The following is an 18,061-nucleotide window of genomic DNA, read 5'->3' as shown; positions in this document are numbered from 1 at the left end:
GCGTTGTCGAGTGTCTACAAAACAGTCGCGGCATGAATCGCACAGGATAGCGGATTTGACAGTGCCGACGAAAAGTGCGCACAGACCACAGAAAAGCAGTTGAGAGCCAAGTCCAGCCGAGAACGGTGAGACAGTTACGTCGAGGATAGACAGCGTTTAGGGGAGTGAGGACCCACATCATCCGATTGTCGATGAGAATAAAAGATCAAGTGGAAACGCTGTCATAACCTCAACAACGAGCAAGACATCACCAACGCTGAACAGCGAAATAACTTTTGACGAAGAGCATAACTAAAAAGAGATGCTAAATCACGGACGCATGAAAGGGAAAGTTGTTCTGAGCCAGATAATGCCTGTCCAGAATAGCGCGAAAAAGGCTCGAGTGCTGGACCTGTGGGCAATTAACTCATTAGTGGCGCAACTTACCGGCGCAGGGATGTGTGAGTGTGTGGTGCGCGCCTACCGAGGACGGCGTCAGCGAGTAAGTATGGCTGAGTCCTTTTATCTGTATCGCGTCAGCAGTAGCAGCGGCTACAGCTTTGTGACTTGGTTCAGCGGCACCAAGTAACGGCCTTCTCGTTCGCACGCGTAAGCTTCGCGAGATACTCTTCACGCCGAGTCGACATTGAGGTGACTCGGCGCACATTTGTAAAGAGACAATATTGGCCGCACAATATATGAGTTCGCTATTTTATTTTAATCGAGACTAGATTTATTTTTCTGAGTTGTTCTCTCCTGTTCCCTACGTCCTCATCGCGAATACTGCCGGCTCCGCACAGAAGAGTGCGGAGGAATAGCACACGTGCGAACATGACGTTCGCGAAGCAGCTCTAGCAGCAAGCTGTGTTGCAACGCGGGTAAATCACAGGCGTTGAAAGAGTTCTCCGCCGCACCGAGGGATTGTGATCCGGTCGGATATTGACGAGTTTTCCCCAGAAATCGAGCCCCGTTAAAGGTGATATGCAAATTAAGAACACTTCACAAGAAGAGTAAGATTAATAAACGTGGCTTTATTGTAGCTTGAAAAGAACAACGGGACTTAGACGCGTGACGTGAGTGGAGAGCGCGTTGCTGGCTTGAGGAGCTGGTAAGCAGCAGTGAGACGGCGACCGAAAAGCGCCGCTGAGCGGAGCGGCCGGTCACGTGATTAAGACGGCTTGACTTTTTGGGCACAGCAGTGCTATCGGACGGGGCTGGATGTCGTGTGGGATCGCCAATATTCCAACAAATATCCTATTAGATAATTTATAGGCAGTATAAAATAAAAGTTGAATATTAATTTTTAACATTTTTTAATCAAAATTATATCCTGATATGCTGCAACTAGTCAAACCCCACTCCGGTATTATGAACTATTTGTTATGTACTGCTCATCTACTACAGTTAGTTTGAGAGTGACCAATTTTAATGGAAAATGGCAAAGTATGTATATCTACGTTAAGCATATTGTCAGGCGTGGCAATGAGTACTTTCCTAAGTATCGCGTACCTTTTTCGGATATTTTACGATAGGAATAAGATGCCGGTGAAAAGGGCGCAGTTTCTTTTTATAGCGACGCTGTGAGCAGGGAATTCCCATCCCACGTCTGAGATCTATTGCGTGACTATTCTGGGCCTAGCTGGGGAAACCCAGGTTGCGGCTTAAGTCTTTAATGAGGATCCTTTGTCCGGCCCTAATCTAACGTACATTAGGCCTCAGGTCAGCAGACCGAGCTTTCTTGTGAGCCAGAGTGCGAGAGCTCTAGCAGTCTCAGCATCGTCTCGATTGAGTAAACATGGAGTGATAGCAACAGTGTAATTTTCTAAACTCTTATTTTTAAAATATAACTTATTCATTTTAAAACTATATTTAGTGTTCGCTTTTTCCTATGTTCAAACCTCGTTCCTACTCAACAAAACAACTACTAAACACTATCTGCATAACTTTGTTGGTATCGATAGACATTAAATGTACTAATTTATAAGTAAAAATTTGCATCTAAAGCGACTTTTTATATTATATTTGTTTACTATTTAACTATTAGTAGTAGACCCATTCTAGTCTTACTTTTTTACCATAAAAAGGTATCTTTACATCGAACACTGACATTTTCACATTTTAAGGTTTAAAATGCATTTTTTTAAGATCTTAATGCAAATGAGTTATCCTCAGTATACACATATTTGGACTTTAAAAGTATTTTTATTGATAAATTCAGAATATTATACAAAAAAGGTCCTTCGTAGGACATTTTTTTTGTAGCTTTCCAGGAATGCATTTTAGTCAAAAATGCATCTCTGAAAAGTAACAAATTATTGGAAATAGATAAAAGATGCAAAAATTTTGCATTTAAATAAACTTATTTTGTCGCGTACGTTTATATTTTAGAATAATTATAATGTATGATTGTTGCAGGTTCCAATAAAATTAAACTTAACGGAATCAAAAATGTTAAATAAAAAATATTATACTTTCATCGCAAAGATTTATAACCTGATAAAAGTAAGAAATTTTAAGATATCAACTGCTACAAGGATAATCAAAGATAATATAAATAAAAATTATGATATAGATCATAACATGAGGCCGTTTCTTAAACACACCGAGCAAGTTTTGAGAAAATACGAAAATATATCATCAAAGAAATTTCTATTACAGATACTTATTTGTCTTATTTCCATAAATAGCGTGATAATGGGAAATTGGAAACAAAATCATAGATTTTCGAAGAATATAAAGTCTGTTAACGATTATGCGAAAATAGCTAAAACAAGACTATTGTTAAAAACTCGTGGAGATAAAAATATAAATGTTGTATTTAGCGATCAATTAGAAAACATGAAAACTGTTAAATATAATGCAAAATGTTATAGTAAAATTTTTAATGTAATGGACTTCTATCGACAATTACTGGAAAAAAATTTAAGTTTATCACATAGTGATATTTGTAACAAATAAAATATAATTTTTCCCACAAATCTGATGCCAAGTAATGCCGAGTCGCTTAAGCGACAGGCTCGAATGCTTAAAAAAAACATTAGTAACCTCGTACCGATTTGCTTAACATACGTAAAGATAATGGGTTAAGTGGCTAGAATTACGTATAATCAAGGTTGAAAGTTTTAATTATATATATTTTTTTTCTGCGTATTCTTCAAATTATTACTTATTAGTAAAATAATGAATAAATTAAGTAAGTCTCTATTGGAAATATTTAGGTGTCCTGAAGTGTCTGATTTCGGAAGTCACTTGTACGATTACGTGGCAGGCACGATATATAGATACACTTCCACGAAAAGACGAGAAGTAACGCATACGCCCAGTTACACAGCGAAGAAGACGTTGGAAGCATTCAAGAGAACAACTCACTCGACTCGACGTCCGAGATATACGCTCAATTCCGCGGAAAATATTTTTGTCTTTTTTTAAATTTTCTGGAAGTGTTAGTGCGTATATGCCTGTAGCACAAACTGTGCGTTCCAAGTACACTCAAGAGCTACAAGAGCGCACGTAAGGAGCAATTTGTGCTTACCTAACGTAATAACATTTTTTTCACAAATTTTGCTCTAATTAAAAGATTTTGTTGGCCGAGCGAAGCAAGTTTGCGCACTTGTATCAAAATATACTATTTTAACAATCCTTATTAAAACATCTAAAGTGTAATCTTCAGTCAAAACTTTATCTGTAATTTAGCGTAAGGATTTTTAAAATTTTATAAATAGATAAAATGCACTTGGCAATAATCAAGACACTTTATTGGTAGTGAAATCACTATGATATTCTCACCTGAAATTTTCATGTTTAATATTATGAAATCAAAATATTGCTCAAAATGCTTCGAAGCATCTATTTTTGAATACGGTTTTACTTTATGAAGAATACATTTTTACACTATATTCTTTTGTAAAGAATAAAACTTACATTATTTATAGAATAAATCGCGCGGTTTAATCTTTTGCGAAGAATAAAATTTCGACCCACCATTTAAAACGAAAAAAATAACACTATTTATTCTATTGTAAGGATTATATCTCACAGTTTAATTGTTTGTAAAAAGTAATATTTTGCTCCGTCATTTCAAAAGAATAAATGTCGAGTATAATTCTGTACCAAAAGATTGAATCAAGCAATTTCATCTTTATCAAAAAATAGAATCAATGAATGAATGTATTCCTATAATTAAAAGAATAGATCGTTGTTATTATTATGAAAAAAAAATTATATCTCCCGTTCGCGGACTCGTCAGGGTTAGACCGAGATGTAGCTGTAGCATCGTCGTCGCCGTTGGCAGTCGAGCAACCCTGTACGCGGAGAAAGCGCGGCGAGCTTCACTTGCACTTGCACTAGTTGCTCCGTTACAAACTGGCGCCTTAACGTTGCAGGTAACGAGCGAGAGCGTAGGAGTAGGCAAACATCAAAGTAAATTCGTGTAGCAAAAATGAAGAATTAGCTCGTCTCGCGGAGGAAAAATTTTGTCGTGAAAATTCGAATCGATTGCGAGCGCAGCAACAGCACGCATAGCGAACAACGGTGAGAGGACGGCAGCGTGCAAGCAGTGCGGACGTAAACAGCGGTTGTTTAAATCGCGCGCGGCTAGAACAGGCGTCAGTCCAGCGAGAGTGTACATTGAGTGCGAGTGTATTAGACTCGTGAGTTGGATTCTCTCGGCGGATCGGCAGAAATAAGAAGTCTAGTGGCAGGATGGTCCGATTTTGGACGGAATAAACTATCGAATTTCTTTTTGGTTGTGTGAATAAAAAAGTTAGGAAAGTAACGCGATAACACCAAGAGATCGTTCACTCGAGTCAGGCTCAAAACAGAGAGGCAATGTAGAGGCGCGCGGACGATACACAGTCGCACACGGCTGTTACTATATCATATATCAATAGTAACAGTTTGAAAATACTCGAAAATCACTTGTATAACACATACATTTTAAAATTCTTAATTCATACGTTACAAAACTTTTATATACTCATATAAAACTGAATAATAAATGCATGAAGTATTAGATATTTAAAAATAAAATACGAGCTAATTTATTCAGATTTCTATAAGGTATTGCATTATATTGGATATATCTTATGATTTTAAAATTATAAGTACAAAAAATATATATAAATACGGAAAAATTGTGGATTCAGCCTATTGGGAAAACCACATCTTTGTTTACAAATAATGTTACGAAAAAATGTTTAAAAAAAAGAAAAGTTATATGTTGAAGATTTCTTGTACTCATAATTTTGAATGAAAGTGCTAAAAGTATTGAATATTTACGAATAAAATACAAAGCAAATATATTGAAATTTCTATAAGATAAGATGAAATAAGATTCGATATATTTTTCTAAATAAAATACTTCGATTAACAAGTCAATTGGTCGGGAATCTTTACTTATCTACTTTAGAGTATTTTGACCTACTTTTTACGACTTTAAGAATTATCTAATACATATTCATCGGTACCAAATCATCACGACTATACCAATTTTTAAGTGAAACTCAGCAGGGGTAAGTTATGAGAATCCTAGATCATAGATCATTCATTTGCCATCCTATGTAATCATACACTTTTCCATTTCGTTTATCAGGTCATTTACCGTAAATAAACAATTCACCATTTTTGCGTGGTGATTTGGTGTTTGCGTGTGCAATAACGACTGTGCGTAATAAATGCGAAACTCAGAGTATCATTATCAAAACAATCTTATCATTTCAACCGCGCAACAATGTAATAATGTATGCTCATAATGTTATTATCGTAAAATATAGGTTTATGACTTTTGTTAAAATTGTCTTTAATGTAATAGATAAAAGTGACAGCTTCTGCCTGCTGATAAACTGCAAATTAATGGGATGGTTGTGATAGTTTGATTGCAATTAATATGCATTACAGGATGAGTTATCAGCGAAATGCTCACAGCGCGTCAGCCGATGACAAACCCGTATAAACATGCTCACGTTCTCTCTCTCTCTCTCTCTCTCTCTCTCTCTCTCTCTCTCTCTCTCTCTCTCTCTCTCTCTCTCTCTGTCACTGTCATAAAACCGTAAGAATACTAGAGATGAATTCACGTGACCATGTTGGTAGTCAAAGGGTACTACAAACGATGATGTGCGAAGTTTGATAAACTTTTACTTCATCCACAGAGGTTAGAGTCTACCCATTAAATGCTGTTACACACGAACGACCGGCATGTTGCGACTTGATCTGCGCCTCGCCCGCAGAGCCCCCTACGCGACGAACTATGAGTAGTAAAACATATTTCTGGGTAGGTTAGGTGTAAAAAGGCTCACCTGGAGCCGTTTTAGATGCTACTTTCGATCAGCGAACCTAGGCAGGAGGAACGGTAAAAAACCATATAGAGGCACTTCTTGTTTAAATTTCTATCGTTTATCCCAACCCTAAGTAAATAATTATTACTTTTGTAAATATAACGTTCGTTACGTCGTTCTTGTTTTGATGTAGCGCGGCAAAGATTTCTAGAGTGCAGGTAAACTGACTGAGAACGAGACTCAAACACCCTCTCTTGGTGGTGTTATAAATCAGTACCTAATATGGCCGCCACCTTTCGTCTCGGGCTCGTGTCACCTCGCGGAGTAGTTCAAAGTTTTTGAAAAATTGACGGATATTTCAGTGGCAAGATGTGATTTATCAGATAATTTAGTGTAACAGTAAGGGGTGACAACTCCGCAAAATGCATCAAAATCAGTGATTTTTACATACGAGTCGAAATGATGAAACCAGACTTATGTCGTCTGCTTAACAATGCCATTACACAGCAATATAGCGTCGCCGAGTAATTCAAGGTTTTTGTAGATTTGTTTGTTATTATATATATTGTATTACTTTAGGAATGTACTTTGTTGCGTAAGTAAGCGGGGACAACTAAAGATTTCTCTGAAATATTTATTCATTATTTGTAAAAAGGCTGGAAAGGGAAGGCACCGTGGGCTCTGTGCATACTGAATGCGCGGTCGGTAAGCGATAAAAACACAGAAATAATATTTTTAGCTTATTTCGAAAAAGTAATAGTTGTCCCCCTTTATTTCTTTATTACAAGTAACTTCCTAAAGTTTCAAGTCAATCGGTATGGTTGATTTTGAGAAAACTTTGAATTACGAAAACCGGATAAAACGATGGTAAAACAGGAATCTTTTTTTGTGTACGGCGTCCTCTTAAATAATCGTTTTGAAATAAGATTTCAACTGAATAATAAACGCGAGCCGCCGCGCAATGGCAACCGCACTGTACTGCAGGACCACCGACCCCCGCAGCAAAACCACGTCGGTCAGCCTGCTGTGGTCGAAGAGCAAACTCTCACCGGTCCGAAGCCTGGTCCCCATATCTGTGCCAAACTCAGCCAGCGACAGGATTATGGGCCCGAGATCAGGCAGCTTCAGCTCGGGCGGCCAATCAGCAAGGACAGCGCGCTGAGAACGCTCTCCTCGTTCCTCGACGAATCCGGACTGCTTCGCGTGGGAGGCCGACTCTGCAACTCGCTCCTGCCGGCAAACGAGATGCACCCAGTCATCTTGTGCGGGCGCAGCCCCCTCGCAAAACTGATCATCGACTGGGCCCACCGCCGCAGCCTACACGCCGGGTTTAGGTCCACGTACTCCTACGCCATCCAGCGAGCCTGGATCGTCGGCGCCAGGACACAGGTGCGATCACACATCAAGAAGTGCGTAGCCTGCACCATCACCAACGCCCGGCCGCAGACCCAAGCAATGGCCCCGCTGCCCGCAGCCCGGGTCACGCCGTCGGCCGCCTTTCTCCGCACGGGGGTCGACTATGACGGGCCGTTCCAGATACTGTGCACGAAAGACCGAGGAATACGGTCCACCAAAGGATACGTTGCGCTGTTCGTCTGCATGACCACCAAAGCCGTGCACCTGGAACTCGTTGGCGACCTTACCACCCAGAGCTTTCTCGGCGCTCTCGACCGCTTCACCGGGTGCCGCGGCCAGCCACAGGAGATCTGGAGTGACAACGGCACGACATTCCAAGGCGCCAATGTGGAACTGAACCGCTTGCTTCGCGCTGCCGAAATGGACTGGGGACAAGTGGAGGGCAGCCTCGCACAGCAAGGCATCACATGGCGGTTCATCCTACCATCCGCGCCTCACTTTGGCGGAATCTGGGAAGCTGGCGTAAAGTCGGACGTTTGCAACGTCGCATCGCAGCCCCGCCCCCAACGCGGGCCCTTTGGCCACGATCTTCTCGCTCGACCTCTGTCCCCCTCGATGCTGACCACCTCACGGCGGGCGGCGCAACCCGCACGGCGGGCAGCAATTATTCCGTTCACGGAACGGGGCTGGCGGGATGTTGGATTTGAATCTTGGCGCCCCCATGCAACTCGACCGGCTACCTCCGACACCCCTCAGATGGCTCTCTCAGCCGCTCGTCCCTCCCCCATCCCTTCATCTCTCAGACCCAAGCGGCCTCCCACGCCACCTCCCCAAGCCAGTATACTCCGAGCCTTCAACCGGAACAGACGCTACGCTGCGCAGCCTACGTTATTATAATAAAGTGTCATTAACCGAACTCTCAGTCATCATTACTTCACCCCAAACCCAACATGGATGATAAGCCTTTACCTTTCTTAAGCTTGGCTTTCTTGATAGACTTGCTGATGTAATTAGTATACTTTTTACTGTCTTGCACACGGATAGCTTCATGCGGAAGATAATATTTTCTATGTGCGCTGGTATCACTTAAAATTTCAGCATAATCTATCATATCCTTAGCCGTAATTAAACTTTGATCAGAATTTTTCATGAACAACAATTGAATGAGGCCAGACTTCTTGTTATTCTTTTTCTGACCAATTGTAATCAAGTGGCGCGGTAGCGCCACGAAGGCGAGTTTGAAAAGAGCCGCGGCGCCGCGACACTATTTACTTCTATATTGGTGTTCAGATTTTTCATTATACAAAAAAAAAATACTTATCATTACTGTTGATAAGGTTTTTTGGCTCATTAGAATGTTTTCTGAGCTAAACTATGATTTCCAACAAAAATATTAGTGAAAAGGCTGCTTATTTTTATAATATGTGAGTGTATAATCCACAAATGCTAAAATCATCTCTTTCTTCTTCAGCCCGAAAAGTGAAAGGACCGTGAACTTAGCCGCATACGGCCAAGAGTATTTGGGGATTGCTTTCTCACATATATTTCTTTCCCGCTCTTTCATTTAGTATTATCACAAGGGAATCATCGTGTACTTTTATAAAGAAATTCAGTTAAATTATTATTATTAAAATTCAAGAAATCAGCAAATTTACACTTCATAAAAAATGAATTTAAGTTCTTCTTTCACAACTGATGAGGAGATGGCGAATTTGGAAGATCGCGATGTAACCACGTAAGTATTTGTAAGGTTATGGTTTTTTTATTTCAAGTCTTATTTTGTTTTTCATTTATGAAATAGGATTATTGTGGGATACGTTGACTCAATAACAGCCCCTGCACCAGCTACTGGAAAAAATGATATTTTATTTAAGTTCATTGTGTCAAATGGAACCAAGCGAATCCCTATCCTTGTGTGGGACCCAACTCTTATCGACAAGTATTACAAGGAAATATGTTCTAGCAGGGTAAATTGTCTAGTTTATGATTATTATATTATATTATATTATACAATTGTTTTTAATGTGTGTATGTTTTTATCTTTTTTATTACTAGGTAATTTGTATTAATGGTGGCCACTGTCGAGCTGTTGCCCAATCAAAATTTAAGGAGGAGAGTAATTTGATCCCATTTGAAGTAATTATAAAAGAAAACACACAAGTTTCTTTTTGGGCTATCACAACTTAGGAAATCAAACGACAAATCAACTTCAAAAAGCAACTTTTAATAACATACATACTTTTGAAGGATTAGTGGGTAAGTAGTAATTTTTAATTGCTGATATTTTGTATCTATTTGTTATCTATTTCCTTATTGTTTTAGAAATTTCTGGCTACGTAAGAACTAAATTTTCATTACTGCATAACCGTAGTGGCCAGATGACTTATAGGTTAGGAGCCATAACCGATGGTATAAAAAAAATCACTGTTCAAGTAAAACAGTTTACGGCATGTGCGCTTGAAATTGGAGATTCTGTTATAGTTACAGGAATAGTAAAAGGACAAGGTTTGTCTTTAATTTTATTATTTTTGTCTTCAAAATTTGATGTGTGATATTAAAATCTATTTTTTGTAGATAACTTTTTGACGATTTCTTTTCTTTTTTAGATTCACTTGTGATAATTTTCTGCGATAGCATCACAAATATAAAGTTAGATGCTGAAACACCAGCTTTATCAGCAGCAGAAGTTCTACGGGGTAGCAGACCAGTTAAACGCGTACGCCCAAGTGACAAAAAATGTTAAATTACATTTAAAAATGTTATATGTTCTAAGTTTTACGTTTTCAAGCTTTTATTTATTAGAGTAAAGATGAATAGTTATTAACCAAGGATAATTATGTACAGGTTACGTACAAAATGTGATTCATAGTTTTATGACTGTGATATTAGAAACATATTTTAATCTAAAAAAAAGAAACTTTTTATAGTTATTCTCCAGATTAAAAAATATGTGATACTCGTGTTTATTGAAACTAGAATAATGTTATATTTAAAAAGTCAATACTAAAACTATGGCAGTATTTTCATAAATTTGCATGAGTTTAAAAGATTTTCAGTTACGTGTTAAAGTGTTCAAATGACTTTAAAAACTAATTGACTGAGATTTTCAGTTACGTGTTTAAGTGTTCAAATAACTTTAATAACTAATTGACTAAGATTTTCAGTTACGTGTTTAAGTATTTAAATGACTTTGAAGACTAATTTATAACAGGAAGATTAGTAATTACACCGTTAAGTGGCTTATAAGACTAATAATAAAAAGAGAAAATCTATCTTGTAAAGATCACTCTTTAAACGATAGTATATATTTGTAGATCCAAATATATAGTTTATAATACTAAATAGTTAACATAATATCTCAATACAATTTTGTATTTCCATCAAGTGTAATAAAAATTTCTCAGTAATGTTTTTTTACTATACAAAGATTTATTTGTACGAACAATGTATCAGGTCCACGTATATTTTTGTATAACTATAAAGTGAATAAAAAGTCTATTATGACATTTCAAACAAAATAAGTTTATTTAATTAAATAAGTGTTAAAATGATTTTGAACAATATTTTTTGTATTATCTGTATATGTAATTCATAATTTTACAATAAGGGCATAGATAGAACTGGAGGTTTTCCAATTTCAACGGTTCCAGACATATGAGCCATAATATGTTTTTCCAAATTTCTTTTGTTAACGTATGTTTTTTTACAATAATTACATGTATAAATATTTTTAGGATGTTGCGTGTTTAAATGTTGTTTCAAAACATCTTTTCTCGCAAAAGTTTTGCTACAGATATGACTTTTGAAGTCACATATATCATTATGTGTCAATCTATGAGTTTGCAGATGTTGATTTTGGGTAAACTTCTTATTACATTCACTACAACTGTAATTTTTTAAACCTGTATGGACACTTTGATGTACTTTTAATTGCCAACTTGTTTTGAAACTTTTGTTGCATACTAAGCATTTAAAAGCTTTCACATTATCATGAATCTTGATATGCACATTGAAATTTCCTTTCTGAGTAAAGCTTTTTTGACATATACTACATATATATGGTTTACTTTTTGAGTGTATTCTTGCATGTATTATTAAATAGAACAAATTTAAGATACCTCAATAGATTACTTAAAAAGATATGAGATCTCTAAAAAAAAAACTTTTAACCAAAGTAAAAATGTTAGGCGAGTTTGATGTATCGCATACTGTCATGTATGTTAATAAAATAACGTAACACAATAATATAATTTTTTTTTACTACAAAATTACAGATTAAAAAACAACTAATATTTTTATTACGAAATGACAGATTAAAAAACAATTGAGATCAATCAAAGAAGGCAATTTTGCACAATGAAATTACAAATTAAAAAACAACTGAGATCAATAAAATAAAGTCAAGTTTATAACCATATTATTTTTTATTTATAATTAAGGGATGAGGCAAATGATTACTAATTTTAATTTAAGTAATATATTAATAATTTACAAAGAACTCAAGATACTACGTAACTTGCCATGCCCGTTTCATATTATTCATGGTGTTGTGTGATTGTAAGCGTAATTTTCTGCATGTTTTATTTGTGTACAGAAACTTAAAAATTAGTTTTATATAATGATACATTTCCAATATAGATTACTTAATGTAATTGAAGAAAATAGTATTTAATATAACATTTTTTCCTTTTGTAAAAAAATATAGAAATTTAAGTCATGAAAATTTTATTTATTTTGAAATAAAAAATTACTATTTAAATAATATTCATCAAATTTTGCATATTCCAAAAGTCTTTGTAAGAAGTTAAAAACATTAATAAATTCGGTATAACGTTGTAACGTATAATAAAGCACTTCCGTACCATGGTCGTACCTAAAAAGAAAATTTTAGTTGTTTACCTACGAATAAAATGAAACGGGCATGGCAAGTTACGTAGTATCTTGAGTTCTTTGTAAATTATCAATATATTACTTAAATTAAAATTAGTAATCATTTGCCTCATCCCTTAATTATAAATAAAAAATAATATGGTTATAAACTTGAATTTATTTTATTGATCTCAGTTGTTTTTTAATTTGTAATTTCATTGTGAAAATTGCCTTCTTTGATTGATCTCAATTGTTTTTTAATCTGTCATTTCGTAATAAAAATATTAGTTGTTTTTTAATCTGTAATTTTGTAGTAAAAAAAAAGTATATTATTGTGTTACGTTATTTTATTAACATACATGACAGTATGCGATACATCAAACTCGCCTAACATTTATACTTTGGTTAAAAGTTTTTTTTTTATAAAATTATCATCAAATTCTATGAAACCTATCACCGACCCTGAGTTTATCGTTACGCAATCTTCGTACACCATATACTGTATCTAAAGTTTGCATTTATATGTACTTCCTAGTTGACAATTGATTTAATAATAATTGCTTAGCGGTTTATAAAAATAATACCCGAGGGCTTGTAAATTATGCAAATTGATTCAATTTAATTTTATTATTGATTAAAAAAACTATGCATTTCGTCTCGTTTAAGCGGTAAAGTTCCACTCTTCAGTATGGTTAGGTTGTCTCCTAAGGGTAACACTCCGTTTGTAGATTTGTAGGTTAAGTTGCACAATGATACGCAACATTTTTTTCTTGAGATTATTTACAATTACATAACTTTATGTCGATTATAATTTATCAATATTATTACAATGATGCACTTTTAACAACAGTTTTATCATAAATACCAGGTGAAAATAAAGCGAAACATGTATCCATGTACTAGCTTCGTATATGAGCTAAAGTTGGACACGATCACCGCGCTGTCCGACTACTCCGATTATGCGAGGTAAACTTAGACAGCTAATTTTGGCTTAAATAATTTTTTTTTAACAATATTTAAATGGGAAAGTTGTTCTACGGTGCAAGAGCTATAAAATAAAAGTATTACGTACGTAATACGTACTTCAGATAATTTGTTATTCTTATTAAACAGTTTTCAAAAATGTAAAACTAGTGGACGAAAATTATGCTTTTCTTACGGGGCTTATGGCAAAATTTCAACTTGTTTATTTTTATTAAATTATGTACAAAATTAATACGAAATTTAAGTAGGTTATTAAAATAGTATTAACAATAATAATCCATTTTGTTTTTGGACGTTATATAGTTTAATTTATCGTTACAATTCATTTTTGAGTGTCCAAGCATAGGTCTGAATTTCATTTTTGTCCGGCTACTGGGCGTTTTACCTTAAAGTGTGTTTTTGTTTTATAGCATTACATCTACTTATCGCAGAACAGCAATCTATTGAAATCAGCCATCTTGTCACTTACAAGTATCACAGTCGAATACTAAAGTTATTCCGTGCGTTGTATATTTATTATAAATTTATTGAAACCTTTTCTGTAACGGCTATCATTAATTTTTGAATTTTTGTCAATTACAAGAAAGCCGTGATTGCTATTCCAACATGACGAACAGAAATCTTTAAATCTTTGATATGACATGTCTGAATTCACATGATCATTATATACATATTTGAAACATATATATATATATATATATATACGTTGGCAAAGCATGCCAGCGAAAAAAGTTTCGGGTAAAAGTTTTAGGATTTTTCCCTGGCTATCTGATGATGACCTTGACAATGTCATTGAGCATGACCTTCAAGGTCATTTGAAGGTCAAGTTGATTTTTTCAAATAGAAACCTCTACTTTTGGCACCAGAAATGGAAAGAGCGGGAAATTTTACGTTCGAACATGTGATTTTGGAAATAAATCATCTTTTGTGCGGAAATTACCTTTGACATCAGCCGAACCCAGGATGCACCATCGAGGAGGTTGTCAAAAGGATTTAGCATCCCATTTTTTGTTTTTTGTTTTTTTTTTATTTGTTTTTTTTTGTTTTTTCCCTTTTTGTTATTTTTATGGAATGTTAACTGGAGTTAACCATTGATTAATTGTTCGAAATTACCGCCGTTTTGTTGGATGCAAAGATCAAGTCGAGCTCTGAATTGTCTTATGGTTCTAAGTAGAACATCTCGAGGGATTGCTGCACAAGCTGTACGAATGCGTTCGATCATATTATCTCGCGTTGTTGGCCGTTGAGCATAAACAACATTCTTAAGATATCCCCATAAGTAAAAATCGGGGTAATAACACGAGGATCGTTTTCGTCGTATTCATGATGACGGCGTTGACGAACAAAAGCTCCATTTCGAGCTCTCTGAGTTAAGGTTTGAATAGTAATATTACTTGGGTGTCTCCTATTGGGATAGCGTTCAGCATAAAGTCTGGCAGCTGCTGCATAATTATTTCGACTTTCTCCCAAAATCATGATCATATCAACGATTTCGTTGGGACCATAATCAGCCATGATCAAAATCAAAATAATTTGTTACAGACCAGTAAACAGGGAAACAGATTTTTTTCAATAATAATTATCGATTTACAAGAAGTAAAAAACACGATTAAGCTTTTCTGCACTAATTTGCTATCTACATAACTGTTAAGAGTAGTTCACTCTCAAAAATTGACACTAATACAAAATAATGGAATGACTTAACTACATCAAGAATTTTGAAAATTGACACTAATACAAAATAATGGAATGACTTTGAAAATTTTTGAAAACTGAAAACATTACGAAAATTTTAGAAAATTTCTGGGAAAATTGAAAATTTTTTCATTTTTGAACGCATGTCACTCTCTTTTCATTTATGGGGCTAAAAGTAGGAGTTTCCATCTCAAAAAATCAACTTGACCTTGAAATGCCCTTGAAGATCCTGTTTAACGACAGGGTCAAGATGACCATTCGTCAGCCGGGGAGAAAACTGAAAACTTTTGTGGGTAACATTTTCTCCTTGAATGCATTCGAGTTCAGCTAACCAGTTGTACTGTTATCGGCATGACCAATGACCTTGAACATTGAATTCAAGGTCAAGGCAAGGTCATATTCAAACGTAAAATTTCCCGCTCTTTCCATTTCTGGTGCCAAAAGTAGGGGTTTCTATTTGAAAAAATCGACTTAACCTTCAAATGACTTGAAGGTCACGCTAAATGACATTGTCAAGGTCATCATCAGATAGCCACGGAAAAATCCTAAAACTTTTACCCGAAACTTTTTTCGCTGGCATGCTTTGCCAACGAGATAATTGAGATTAAAGATTAAAATGACTCACCCTGTATATATATATATATATATATATATATATATATATATATATATATATATATATATATATATATATATATATATGTTTCAAATTCATATTATCTTGTCGAAAAAGTATTAATAAATTAATGTTATCACAAACTAAATGTTTTGGCACTTGTGCATACCATTGACATAAGTAGAAACAATCAACATTTTTATGTCTGCCCATTTAGTAGAACGCTTTGACATATCTTGTTTTTCACATGCAATATCGTCAAAAACAAATATAGAATTAGCTCGAGCTTCATCAGGTGATACAACAAGGTCGTGCTCACCGGAAGGTAAGTATTGTTTACCTTCTAGTGGTTCAATAAGCTTTTCGAGAAATTTATATTTTGACTCATTTAGAAACTTTAAATATACGTATATATTTTTAAATTTCAGACCATTCGGATGTATTATGAGAAATAATACAGCAATTGTTTTTTCACAATTAGATGGTCCGCAAAAGACAGCTCGAATGTTATCCGCAACTAAGTGTCCATGTCGTTTAGAATTTGATTCAGTGCGTATCAAAATTGATTACCGGTAATTTTAGTGATTGTTGTTGCAGATCCATCTTGTTTTAAAGATTAGTTCCAACTGACTAAATAAAAGTATAAAAGCATGCGTTTATAGTTTTTACGTCAGTTATCATTGAAGTAAAATCGAAGTTAGGTATGGGACTCAGTGGAAAGAGAAGAAAGATGCAAAAGAAAAGAAAATTGTTTGAAAATTAGTGATCTAATCTACTGCAAAATCATTTATTCTTAGCAATAATTCACGTAGTTTAATCAAGTCAGCTTTAATAGTAGCTCATAAACATATAAAAAATGCAGGTGGAAAAACAAATATCAATATTCCACGTGTACTAGCTGTGCCTAAGGTAGGTGGTTTTCTTCCAGCTCTAATTCCTATTTTTGCTGGTTTGAGTGCTGTAGGCTCACTTGCTGGGAGATGCAGGCATCGCTGAAGCTATTAATAGGGCAAATGCTGATAAGCAGCAAATTAAAGAACAAAAACGACATAATAAAAAATAGAAATGTTAACACTTGGAAAGGGACTTTACTTAAAATCTCATAAAACATGTTATGGAATCTGTCTGAAACAAAGTAAGCGGAATAGTATACAGCAAAAAAAAACTCCGTTGACGTAATACGTTTACCACATCGACCATTGATTAACTATAATTTACTGAAATACGCGCTCTTATTGAAAATTCAAAATTTTCGAGGAGTTTTCGTGATAAATGATTTACCTACAAATAAAAGTCATTATCGAGAAACTGCAATTATAAATTTGGATGATAAAAAAGGAGCTGGTACTCACTGGGTAGCTTATCGTAAAAATGGTAATAATGTTTTCTACTACGACAGTTTTGGTGACTTACAACCACCTGAAGATCTTATGAAATACTTAAATATTAATAAACTTAAATATAATTATAAAATATATTAAGAAATTGATACTTTTGTATGTGGTCTGCCTAAAATTTTGATGCAATCAACTCGGTCTATATAAGAAGTAAATGGATCGATAAACTATAAGTATCTTACTTCTGTACTATAAGTATCTAACTTTAAGCCTGCCAGGCACTTCACCTGTTCTGGAAATTCTATACTTTCCACCGATTGAACTCGATTTAGATAAAATGTACGTTCTCGGATTGGTTGAATTACTAACTTTTAACTCCATACCTAATGTGGACTTCAAAATCAATAAATTTTATGTTGCACAAGAAATCATTGAATCACTAACTGGTAGCTATGAAATAGAAGATATTGAACGTACTTTTCAGGAAATTCTCTAGTATTAAATTAAGTAATAATACATTGAGAAGTGTCATTACATGTAGTCATGAAGTAGACTTTCGTCCCAAAGACTCGATAGCTCGACTACTAGGTTTCACTCCACGACTGTTGAAACCCTATATAACTCACAACTCTGACTTGCCTGTCGCCATTCTTAAAGTGAATGCCATACGAATAGAGTGTAATATCACATCTGGAGTATACATTAATCAAAATCAAGTTCATACCATTCACGAGTTTTTCCCTGTAGTTTCACTAGGTTATAAAATAATTGAAGTTCCGAAACAAATTATATATTCACCGATAACAGTTAAAATTATTGATCACTTATATTACGGATCGTAGATCAAGATGGTGATTTGTTAAATCTAGCTACATTTGATGAGTTTAAATTAACAATTTCTCGTATAGAGAAATGGCTCATGCCTTATGTAGTTTTGTCAGACAAAAGGAAAA

At 35.1% G+C, this 18,061-nt stretch overlaps 2 protein-coding genes across 2 annotated transcripts in view; both read left to right on the top strand.

Annotated features, from left to right (window-relative positions):
• Msh4 (mutS homolog 4) overlaps positions 1 to 2,953 on the top strand; it is a 462,579-nt gene extending 459,626 nt beyond the window's left edge. The window contains 2 exon segments of the mRNA NM_001159771.1: positions 2,395 to 2,481; positions 2,552 to 2,953. Coding sequence (NP_001153243.1) covers positions 2,395 to 2,481; positions 2,552 to 2,563 — 99 coding nt within the window. The 3' untranslated portion in view covers positions 2,564 to 2,953.
• Positions 2,954 to 7,115: 4,162 nt separating this feature from the next.
• LOC103316369 lies at positions 7,116 to 8,617 on the top strand. Its single transcript, XM_008209715.1, has 2 exons — positions 7,116 to 8,129; positions 8,531 to 8,617. The coding sequence occupies exons 1-2, from the start codon at positions 7,116 to 7,118 to the stop codon at positions 8,615 to 8,617; spliced, it is 1,101 nt and encodes a 366-aa protein (XP_008207937.1).
• Positions 8,618 to 18,061: the final 9,444 nt, after the last annotated feature.

Source organism: Nasonia vitripennis, assembly GCF_009193385.2.
Source record: "Nasonia vitripennis strain AsymCx chromosome 5 unlocalized genomic scaffold, Nvit_psr_1.1 chr5_random0002, whole genome shotgun sequence".
Classification (NCBI taxonomy): domain Eukaryota; kingdom Metazoa; phylum Arthropoda; class Insecta; order Hymenoptera; family Pteromalidae; genus Nasonia; species Nasonia vitripennis.
Note: the sequence above shows the minus strand (reverse complement) of the source record. Positions and strands in the feature narration are given on the sequence as shown.